This window comes from Panthera tigris, chromosome A3, assembly GCF_018350195.1.
Source record: "Panthera tigris isolate Pti1 chromosome A3, P.tigris_Pti1_mat1.1, whole genome shotgun sequence".
NCBI classification, from domain to species: domain Eukaryota; kingdom Metazoa; phylum Chordata; class Mammalia; order Carnivora; family Felidae; genus Panthera; species Panthera tigris.
Window position 1 is genome coordinate 109179902 of NC_056662.1, and position 12383 is coordinate 109192284.

Here is a 12383-nt window from a genome sequence, read left to right on the forward strand (position 1 = left end):
GTAGAAATAGAATTTCTGAACTTTGGAGAAATAAAAAAAACTTCTGTTACTATTGTAGGGTCACATTAGGGGTGCCTGGGTGGCACAGCCTGTTGAGCCTAGGACTTCAGCTCAGGTCATGATCTCACGGTTCCTGTATTTGAGCCCCGAATCAGGCTCTCTGCTATCAGCACTGAGCCTGCTTCAGATCCTCTGTCCCCCTCTCTCTCTGCCCCTCGCCCACTCACACACTCTCTCAAAAATAAATAAACATTAAAAAAATTGAATAAGTTGTGAATATGAATATCTTGATGTGAATTGTAGCTTGAGAGCTTTCAGGTAGGATTTCTAGTTTGGCTTGGGTGTGTTTAAGTATAGTATACAGTTTCTGTTGTGAGCATGGAAATAATTATACAATGTAAATCTTAATTTTTATTGAAATCTAGTTGACATGCAATTTATATTAGTTTCAGGAATGAACGTAAATTTTTAGACTTACACATTAGATTCCTCTATCTACATAGGAGCTTATAAAGCAGACTTAGCAACAGACAGTATCTCTGCCCTCTAGGAGTTTATCCACTGAAGAGAATTCTTAAACTGGTGAAACTCAGAGGGCTAGTGAGAGTGGCTATCAGGAGAACTGAGAAGGCAGACAGATCTGACCAGGAGGTAGAGTTGGGGTTGAGCCAAGCAGAAACCGGACCTCTGCTAGGAGGTCACTATCAAAGAATCAAATTACAATGAATGAGCAAATCAAAACAGAGGGAACAGGTCAAAAGCTTTGCCCATCTTACAGTGATTGTGCATGGATTCTCAATGTCAAAATTACATTAGTGTTTAAACCTGTACTGTTATTTTTTGTTATTGGCATATGTTTAAAAAAATAATCCAAGAAAGAGGTAGCACTGTTCTAAAGCCAAAGAGACAGACTCAGTTGGAGATTTTGAATTCTTTCACTTTCTTGCTTTATGATTATAGACTCTTTTCAGGTCACTTACTTCAGATTTTTGTGTGTGTGTGTGTGTGTGTGTGTGTGTGTGTGTGTGTTATTTTGGGGGAGGGAACGGCAGAGAGAAAGGGAGAGAGAGAACCTTAAGCAGGCTTCACACTGTCAGCACAGAGCCCAACACGGGGCTCGATCCTATGAACTGTGAGATCTTGATCTGAGCTGAAATCAAGAGTTAAACACTTAACCAACTGAGCCACCCAGGTGCCCCTTCAGATCTTGATCTGCAAAATTGGGATCATGATTCCTTCCTTCATTAAAAAGTTATGGTGATAAATGTAAAGTCCTTAATTCAGTGTCTGGCATATAATTAGTACCCTCAAAACAGTAATACTCAGTTTTAAAATTTCTCTAATCTGGGAAGATCATCGATACTGTAGTGTTCTTAAATTTTTAGTAAATACCAAAACATGTATAGCATTCTTTCAATACACTGACATTGCTTTACTTATGCTTTTTGATTTTAGTATTTAGCATATGACAAACTATAAAAAATAGAGATTAAGTGTTTATTAGAGGACTGGGATTACTCGTTTTAGGAGTTTTGAGGAAATTAAATGAGATAGCCTATGTTGAGTGCTTTACATGATGCCTGGTGCATAGTAACTACTCTCAGTGAGTGTTAGTTCCCCACCTTCTTGATTTCATATTGCCAAGAAGCTTAGAAAATAGCACTGTGATGCTACTGCTATTGTGTTAATTTGTTGAATGAATAGATGTAATAGGAGTAGGAAAGGAAATTGGCCAACAGCAATTCGTTTTAAGCTGTGATGGTGTTTACTGAAATTGAAATGAATCTTACTAGAGCAGACTCTGCTTTTAGCTGATTTAAAACATTTGTTTTTAGTTTTGACCATTTACATGACACTAGACCTAAAGAGTCTTTGGTTATGTATCCTAGTTTAGGAGTGATTTTGGTCTACTCGCCAACTGAATACATTGTTTCTGCAGACATAGATTAGGTATAATTTTCAGGTCCTGCCAAAGTAGAGCGAAAACCCCAGCTGTATCTTTTGTTTTCTGGAAACCAGTTGTCATTATGTGTTGGGTTTTTTTTTTTTGTTTTTTTTTTTTCCTGCTCTATTCTTTCTACTACAGCTGTGTTGCAGTGGCTAGGTGACATCTAGCCTGCATTTTTGTCTTGGCAAAATAGTGCCAGGCAACCATTACTAATCTGGAGGCTCAAACCAGAAGAAAGATTTTTTTTTTTTTTTAATTCTTCTGGATACTCAGGTTAAGATGTTGGATAGACTAGAAAGTTCCAGGAAGTTTGAATGAAAGATAATCAGAACTAATAGCAAAACAAGGAAAAAAGGTAATGGAAAAAGATCACTCTGGTTTGTGTCAAAGAGAAATGGTGTTAAATGAAGCAGCTCCTCTACTATGTCATATCCAGAAAATCCTGGGTTGGAGATTAATAATGAAAGTGAAGAATAAGTTCAGAGTACGGGCACCTGGGTGGCTCAGTCGGTTAAGCGTCTGACTTGTGCTCAGGTCATGATCTTGGGGTTTGTGAGTTCGAGCCCTGTGTTGGTCACTGTGCTGACAGCTCAGAGCCTGGAGCCTGCTTCAGATTCTGTTTCCTTCTCTCTCTGCTTCTCCCCGCTGGAGCGCACTCTCTCTCTCTTAAAAACAAATACACATTAAAAAAAATTTTTTTTAAGAATAAATTCAGAGTAAACATTGAATAATTTTCTCATTGACTCATCTAGACCCTAGTGCCTACTATCTGTATATAAAAATAATCATTGGGAGCCCCTGGGTGGCTCAGTCAATTAAGTGTCCTACTCTTGATCTCGGCTCAGGTCATGATGTCAGGGTTTGTGAGTTCAAGCCCCGCATTGGGCTCTGTGCTGACAGTGCAGAGCCTGCTTGGGATTCTCCCTCCCTTTCTCTCTGCCCCTTCGCTGCTTGTACTCTCTATCTCAAAAATAAATAAATAAACAAAATACATGAATAAAAGAAATAGTCTTTGAAATTCTTCTCTTCAACTACATACTTTCCCTAAAAATGATGTTAAATAGTATATTTGTTTCTGGGAATTATATTAGTGTGAAACTCGTTACCTTTGCTCTGTAATCAACAGTTGTTTTTTGTTTTTGTTTTTTTTTTTCCCAGTAAGTTAAATACCAAGTTCTAGGTACTGGATGTCCAGTAGGGAGCATGAAAAGAGAATGCCCTTGCCCTTGTGGAGCTTATTTACTATGACCTCGTTTATTATTAGACTTTCTATGATTTACTTGACATCAGACTTTAAAATTACCTTAGTATTCAGCTTCTCAAATTAAGTGAATACAGATAAACCTGTGGCACTGAGAATGTTCTATATCTTGAGCTGGGTGGTAGTTACATGGGTGTGTGTGTGTGTGTGTGTGTGTGTATAGCTATCTATTTTAATTAAGATTATTGCATTTTACTCATTATGTTTCGATGTCAACTGTTTTTATTAAAATTAGATGTCCATTGAAACACTCCAGTGGTTTCCCTTTGCACCTAGAAAATCCCATAGTCCTTTAAAAAGGTGTACAGTAATAAATTTTTGTTCAGATAATGTTAAATTCTGAAGCTTGTTAACGTGTAAAAATTGTATTTGACCAAGTAGAATTAAAAACTTATAAACTTCTACCTCATCTAACATTTTACTGATAGAATTTTATGACATGACATGAATTTTATGACATGAACTTTAAACTGTTCACATTAAATATCTCTCAAGTTATAGTATTGCTTGAAGGAGTTTTATTTGCAAGTATTGGGAACTTTTAATTACAAACAAATTAATACTATCAAAAGTAGCTTCCATAAAATGGCTATCGAAAGATAAGATCTGTTTTTTATTATTGAAGTTGTCTTTACTGCAAAAGTAAAGATGTACAGAATGTGAAGTGGGCAAAGAGAGCAGTGCATAAGGAGTGAGACTTTCACTTACAATGAAATTCCATTACTCTCCCATATGGACTGGGAAAAGACTTCATTTGGCACCATCTGTGGAAAGCAAGTGTAGAAATGCCTGGGGCAATTTGGAATGAAGTCAAATTAAAGGCCTATTTTGCGCTACCTTGCTAGCTCTTTTGCTGTTTCTTTCATTTCCTCTTTTCTTCTCTTAATCAAGGCTGAGGTAGGCTAGGGAAGGAAATACGGGCACGTCTAGTTTTCAGAACTTTGTTAACTTCCTTCCACATTTTCCAGTCTCTCAATATTCTTGACCCCTTTGTTGCCCAGAGCAGGGTTTCTCAGTTTCAGCACTATCAACATTTTGGGATGGATAATTCTTTGTTCTCTGAAGTGTCCTGTGCCTCAGAGGATGTTTAGCCACACCCCTGGTTTCTACCCCCTTGATGCCAGTACATCACATTGTAACAACCCAAGTGTCTCAAGACATCACCACATACTTTCTGGGGGAAAAAACTGCCCTGATTGAGAACCTTAGTTTAGGATATGCAATAGCCCTTGACAGTAACTGACAGTTACTAAGCGTGTTACCACCTCTGCTGCTCTTCTAATCTTGTTCCCTATTGCAGATTGCTTTCTTCCCTATGAAAGTAGAATGCTTAGAAAGCATTATACCATTTTATTAGCTAAGACTTGCATTCTGGATGATAAAGAGAAAGCCCAATGAAAACAGTGGATTCATAAATATAATCAAGAACTGATTTTCATTAGTTTGCTAGAATATTTCTTCCTCTTAAAATTATACAACTTTGAAAGGGAAAAAAAGTTCTCTTTTGTTCTTTATTCTGCTGGAGTCTGGCTTAGGTAAACACGCTGTTGCTTTGGTAAAATTCCCTTTTTCTGTATAGGATGTTTTATTGCATCAGATCATTTGAGAAATTCAACATATATACTGTTAAATAAACAGGGTGTTTTTTGTGTGTGTGTTTGATATGTTGTCCAGGACTTATTAAGTATCTCCCACATAATGAGATGCATTTTGAAGAATGGTTGGACTTGGAGTTTTAAAGATCTGTCAATCCATTAGAAATGGGCAAAGAATATGAATAACCAGTGTAGAGAAAAGGAAATACAGATGTCCCTTAAACATGTAAAAAATGTTCAACTTCTTGGGGCACCTGAGTAGCTCAGTCATTTAAGCACCTGACTTCAGCTCAGGTTGTGATCTCATGGTTCCATGAGTTCCGACCCTGCATCAAGGCCCCACATCAACAGTGGGGAGCTCTCTGTGTCCTAAGAGTGAAGAGCCTGCTTCAGATCCTATGTCTTCTTCTCTCTCTGCCCCCTCTTGCTCGTGTGCATGCACTCTCTCTCAAAAATAAGCAAACATTTAAAATGTTCAACTTCTCATGATTAAAACTATACTGAAATACCATGTTTTACCTAATATTAACAGATTTGCTAAGGATTAAATTGTGTCTCTCCACCCCAACCCCCTACATCCATATGTTGAAACCCTAACCTTCACCTAGTGTGACTTTGGAGATAGGACTTTTAGGAAGTAATTAAAGTTAAATGAAGTCATAGGGTTGTAGTTCGATAGGATTGGTGGCTTTATAAGAAGAGGAAGAGAGAAAGAGGTTTGTCTCTCTCTCTCCCCATGTGCATTTTGGAAGGAGAGCTCATCTGAGCACTTAGCGAAGAAAGCTGCTGTCTACAAGTCAGGAAGAGGCCTCTCACTAGAACTTGACCATGCTAGTACCCTGGTCTCAGGACTCTAGCTCCCAGCAATTTGAGAAAATAAGTTTGTGTTGTTTAAGCTACTCAGTCTATATTTTGTTATGCGGCCTAAGCTAATACAACACTATAAACTAGAATGTGGAAAAAACAAGCACTCAGTTTATTACTTATGGAAATATAACTTGGTATGACCTCTTTAAAGAGAATTTTGGCAGTATCTAAAAATGTCAAATGTGGATGTTCTTAGACCTAGCAAATCTACTTTTAGGAAGTAGTCCTAATCATATACTCAAAAAGTAGAAAAAGGTAAGTATGTAAGATTATGTATTGGGTGTTGTTTGTAATAAAGGATTTGAGGGACACCTGGGTGGCTGTCGGTTAAACCTCTGACTCTTGATTTTAGCTCAGGTCATGATCTCACAGTTGGTGGTTTTGAGCCTCACATTGGGCTCCACTCTGAGTGTGTAGCCTACTTGGGATTCTTTCTCCCCCTAGCTCTCTGCCCCTCCCCTGCTCGTGTGTGCACATGCACCCACACACACTCTCTCTCAAAATAAATAAACTTAAAAAAAAGATTTGAAACAGTAGCTAAGATTTATAGAGTGCCCAAAATGGATCAGGAGTTCTAACTTTTTATGTGTATTCATTCATTAATTCTGATGACAGCCTTATGAAGTGGGTACTATTTTACAGATAGAGAAACTGAGGTTAAGTAAGTTAGCCACAGTTAAATAGTAAGTGAAATGATCAGGATTTGAACTCAGGAGTTTGGGCTTAGTTTTATTCCTTGATCCATATCCCATCAGTGGGAAACTGGTAAAATAAAACTATGCAATTGTAAAAATAAATTAAAAAATAGAATAGAATAGGAAAGAAAGGAAGAAAGGAGAGAAAGAAGGAAAGAAAAAGGGAAGAGGGATGGCTGGGTGGCTCAGTTGGTTAAGTGTCCAACTTTGGCTCATGTCATGATTTAGTGGTTCGTGAGCTGGAGCCCCACATCGGGCCCTCTGCTGTCAGTGCAGAGCCTGCTTTGGATCCTCTGCCTCCCTCTTTCTTTCTGCCCCTCTCCTACATGCGTGCCATGCACTCTCTCTCAAAAATAAATTTAAAAAAGAATAAGAACATTTTATGCATAAAATATCTTCAGAAGGATGCTAGGGAAAACTGGGAACAGTGTTGACTATGGCAGGGATAACTGGACAACTCAGGCATAGATTTTGCACTCTACTCTTCTGTACTGTAAAAATTTTGAACCATTTGAAAAAATTGCCTATTAAAAAATAAATAAAATTCTATTTTTAAAGAGTGTATATTGTATCCCAAAGTATTAGTAAATATCTGTGAGGCCGTGTGTGTGTGTGTGTGTGTGTTTAAAAATGATTAGATGAATAAATAAATGGGGGAAAATAGATAAATCTCACATGTAGAAGAGCTCCCAATAATTTATATAGATACTCTGCCTTCAAGGAGAAGGAATGTAACCTTCCATTCCTTAAGGGTGGACTGCACACGGCGACTTCCTTCCAAAGAGCACAGTATTAGGGGTTCAGAGGAAATAGCTTTGCAGTGAAGAAACTTGACAAATACTACCTTAGCCAGATAATCAAGGTCTACATCAGTAGCAATAAATCATGTTGGTAGTAGGTACACTTGATATGATGTGAGGAGAATGGCACTTTACCTTTGTGCTCTTTTTCCCCAAAACTCATAATTCCATTTTAATTATGAGAAAAACATCAGATATATTCTAATGGTGGCATCCTCACACAATACAGCAAAGTCTGAGAAAGCATTGTCACAGCCAAAAGTGGCCTAAGAAGACATCACAGTGAAAGATAATGTGGTATCCTGTGTAGGATCCTGGGACGTAAAAAGGAAATTGAGTAAAAACTCAGGAAACTTGAATAAAGTATGGACTTTAGTTAATGAGAATGTATCAATATTAGTTTATTAAGTTGTAATTAATGTACCATACTAATATAAGATGTTGATAACAGGGGAAACTAGGTGTGGGGTATATGAGATCTCTATGTATTATCCCAGTTTTTCTGTAACTAAAACTGTTCTTAAAAACAAAATCTGTTTTTTAAAAAGAGTATACATAACAAATGTATTGAATAATGTAAAAGTAAACTTGAAATTCAGATGTCCATGACTCATTCCACAGAACTTAACCATAAACTTGGGAAGGGAGCCTTAGCATATTTCATTTTAAGGTCCACTGGTGATTCTAGTGTATGGTTAGAATTGAGACATGGCTTAAGAATTTACTCTTGCTTGAAAATCTTATTTCTGGGGGCGCCTGGGTGGCTCAGTTGGTTAAGCCTCTGACTCTTGATTTTGGTTCATGATCTCACGGTGGGATTGAGCCCCGTGTTGGGCTGTGCACTGACAGCTTGGAGCCTGATTCTCTCTCTCCCTCTCTCTGCACTGCCCCTGCTCACTCATTCACACACACACACACACACACACACACACACACACACACACACTCTCTCTCTCTCTCTCTCTCTCTCTCTCTCTCTCTCTGTCTCTCTCTCTAAAAATAAACATTTAAAAAAATCTTATTTCTGAATTTTTAAAAATGATGAATAGTCAATACCTGTACATTCAAATCATTTGGTTTTGGGGTTCTTATGGGGGCATTTTCTCAGTATAATCTTTTTTAGATCTTTTAAACTCTGTGCTCATGGTTTATTTCCCTGTTTCTTCTTTTTAGATGTTTATCTTTAGTGTACACATGCCTTAAGACTTCAAAATGTTTTTAAAGCTTGGGTACATTGTTTCTCTGATGGTCAGTATTTAATATTCTCTTGCTTTTTTTCAGGCCCTACTTTCTGTTACTTCATTTTGTGCTGACTCTTCACTTTCAGATGATTCCTAAATATTCCACGAAACACACCTATAAGTCATAATTGGTGAATAGCAGAAATCTATTTTTTACAAGCTGTTTAATACACTTTCCTCTCTTGGAACTCTGTAATTTCTCAAACATATAGATGAAGAAAGTATGTAAACATTTGCTAGTCCAGAAAATTACTTCATTCTTTATCATTGAGGGCTTTCCAACCTGGTACACAAATGCTTATTTCAAGTAAATATTCTTAATACTCCCTATCATTTTTTTTTTTTTAATTTTTTTTTTCAACGTTTTTAATTTATTTTTGGGACAGAGAGACAGAGCATGAACGGGGGAGGGGCAGAGAGAGAGGGAGACACAGAATCGGAAACAGGCTCCAGGCTCCGAGCCATCAGCCCGGAGCCTGACGCGGGGCTCGAACTCACGGACCGCGAGATCGTGACCTGGCTGAAGTCGGACGCCCAACCGACTGCGCCACCCAGGCGCCCCAACCTATCATTTTTTTTTATTTGCTCTTCAGTTTCTTAATGCCAGTATGGATTCACTAGGTCATGTGTTTATCAAGATTATTTTATACACATTTTTTTTTCTCAGCCACACATTTTTAAACGTTTTTCTTCTGTCATTAATGTGTTTATTTAGCTCTTTAGTTATTGGGACTTCTGGGCTGGTCAAAACAATGCTAATGATCCCTGTAATTTGCCAAAGATAGATTTTAGAAGTGTTCTTTCTTGTCTTGCTTTCCGTCTTACTGAATAGTCCAGACCCTGATGCCTCTTTCCTGACCCATGGCTTCAGCCTTCTTTAGGAGCTTGCTCTGGTCTCATCCTGTTCCCTTTTAAGATACAGATTTGATCATGTCACTGCCTTGTTCTGGTATTCTTTCTCTCTCCTCCCCACCCCCTAACGTATGGGATATGAGCCCCTAGCATTTACCGATCATGGTACTATTTTATAACATCAAGTAATTTAATTTTAACAAGAATCCTATAAAGCCAGTACCCTTTTTATTCCAAATTTATAGACAAGAAGCTGAGCATAGGGAGGTTAAGTAGCTTATCTAAGGTTCTATAGTTAGTAGGTGGCAAAGCCTGAACCCCATTCTGTTGACTCCCGAGTTTCTTTAAGTATAGCCCCCTTGGAGCTCCTGTGTGCATTTTTGCCCTCTTTCTGCACAGCCGTCCCCTCATTCTTCAGTCATAGGGGTCCACTTACTTTGTCCCATTTACCTTGTATTTTCTCAGCTATGACCCTTGTACTTTCACTTTCACTTTCTGCCCATAGAAACCCTGCTTTTCTTTTTATGATTCTCTTCAAATATCACTGTTAAAGTGACATTCCACCTTCCCAGTTAAAGTTTTTTATTCCCTTTTCTAGAATTTTATTTATTTTTCATTTTTGTCATTTCCATTATCAGGTTATATATCTGTTTTATTTCCATCTTCCTACTAGATTGTAAGTTTCTGGGAGGGGAGGGGCTGTCTTACCTTTAGAAACCATGGGGCCAATGCCTTGCACATAGAGGACATGCAGAAATGTGAATTTTTAAAAGGAATTTTATTCATACAAATATTTTGTTAGATATTTTATAAGGATGGAAAGTGGAATCTTTTTTGTTAATACTTAAGAATTGTTGCAACTAATTTATGGAGATTTTCTAATTTGATGATACTTCATAAAATTTTAATTTCAAGTTTTAATATTAAATAAAACTCCATTTTTGATTCTGTACTTTTCTTTTAAGTTTGTTTATTTTGAGAAGGGGAGTGGGGAACAGAGGATCCAAAGTGGGCTCTGTGCTGACAGCAGAGAGCCTGATGCAGGGCTTGATCCCACCAACCGTGAGATCATGACCTGAGCTGAAGTTGGGCACTCAACAAACTGAGCCACCCAGGCACCCCTACTTTTATATTTTCAGTTGAAAATTATGTACTGTTAGGTATATGTTTAAAGCATATTATAAAGTTTTGGAAGTATTATTGGTAACTCAGATAATTGAAAGGAGAACTAATATAAAGATTCTGAATATTTCTGTACTTTTTCATTATTTACTCAGGTTTAAAAAAATTCAAATCAACTCAAATTTCTAATTAAGTCATTATTTTCAATTTTTTTAATTTAATATTTTCCAATAAAATTTAGACCTTTTTAGAGAAATATACAAGAATTTTTAATGGGAAAATTAAATTCAGAAGATAAGGAGAAGGTATCTCCACCTAAAACACATGCCTAAGATCCTAGACTCACGCTAGAAATGAACTACATATTTGACTTTGCTTTTTCCAGTGGGCGAAGTAAACATGATTAGTTACATGATCAAATTGTTCATATTCTAAAACCAACCAGATAAGTGTCTTTTATGAATCCTCACAAAGAAGGGCTACCATATGAAGTAGGTCCGTATCCTCAGCAACATCCCTGCAATAGATACATTTATGGTTTAGTATGACATACATATCAGACCATTCAGTGCAGGCCAGTGACATACCATATAGTCCATCAAAGGATACTCTATGAGGAGCCAAAATAAGTCAATGAGAGTATACAATCCTGAGATAAACTAAAGAAATTTGAAATACTTTGAGCAGCATTTCCCAAGGCACTGATATTTTAGAAGATAGTCTTGATTTTGATTTAGAAATTAAACAGTTATTTTGTGAGGCAAAGACAAGTTTCCCTTACATAACTTTATTAACTATAAAAACTTTTAGAGCTCATACCTTCATATTTTTAGTCCTTGGTATGCCAGTCCCCAAAGTGTCAGCTCTGTAGTCACAAACTGTAGAAGCCTTGAAATAGTATACATAGGGTATATATGAACAGATCTGCAAGTCTCCTGCTCTGGCCAAAGGTTTTTTAAGAGGAAAGTATTAGGTAAATGCTGGAGGCTGTAGGTGCATTTGTCAAAAATGTTGGAATTGATACTCTTGTGACTATAGTTTGGGAATTGCTAACCTTCTACCAGCACTATTCAGTAGAGTTTCCTGTGATGGTGAAAGTGTTCTATATCTGCACATTCCAAAATGGTAGCCAAGCCAGTAGCCAAGGTGGTGATTGAGCACATGTAATGTAGCTAGAGTGACTCAGGAACTGAACTTTTAATTTTGTTTAATTTTAATTAAAATAACTGCATGTGGCTAGTAGCTAGAGAGGAAGCTCGGTTCTAGAGGACAGGAAAGAATGCTGATCTCTCAGGCTGTGTGAGATAGAGTAGCAGCTAAGTTCAAGATTATATTCTTCATCAATAACTGAATAAAGAAATCTTGTGTTTTTAAGAGACATGAGCTTTTACTAAAGATAATGATTATATTTAAGTTTGCTGTTTTGTTTTTGAGCTTGACAATTAACCAAGGATGCTTGAGTCCATGGTTGATCTTTTAGATATTAATACAATTGTTTTCAGACCGTGTTAGGCTAAAAACTACACTTAAAATTATTTCATAAGATTGAGACATTTACTTATAAAACTGGAAACCTGTGGGTATACTGATATAAGACTGTTTTCTTGTAGTTTCCAGAGTGTGGATTCTTTGGCATGTATGACAAAATTCTTCTCTTTCGCCATGACATGAATTCAGAAAATATTTTGCAGCTGATTACCTCAGCAGATGAAATACATGAAGGAGACCTAGTAGAAGTTGTTCTTTCAGGTAAGTAGCTTCTTTTATTTTGTTGCCTTTTTTTTTTCCCAACAAGCATTATTTTTTGTGCTAAATGCTGTGTTCTGTTATACTTCGTCTTTATACTATAGTTGCTTAACTTCTTTCATCTCTTGTAATGGCTACCAGGTGATTTTTACTTTCGGGAAGGTTGTATCACAGATGACACAGTAGGAAAATAAGCCCTGAATTGTTTATTTGAGTGTTACTAAGCTAAGGGAATTATCATTTGAACTGGCAGAAG

General features: G+C 37.0%; 1 protein-coding gene across 2 annotated transcripts in view; it reads left to right on the top strand.

Annotated features, from left to right (window-relative positions):
* The window catches only part of PRKD3 (protein kinase D3), an 87943-nt gene that overhangs the window by 29440 nt on the left and 46120 nt on the right, over positions 1-12383 (top strand). For both annotated transcript variants that reach the window (XM_042982153.1, XM_042982152.1), the window contains exon 3: positions 11992-12130. In XM_042982153.1, coding sequence (XP_042838087.1) covers positions 11992-12130 — 139 coding nt within the window. The remainder of the gene's footprint in view (positions 1-11991; positions 12131-12383) is intronic.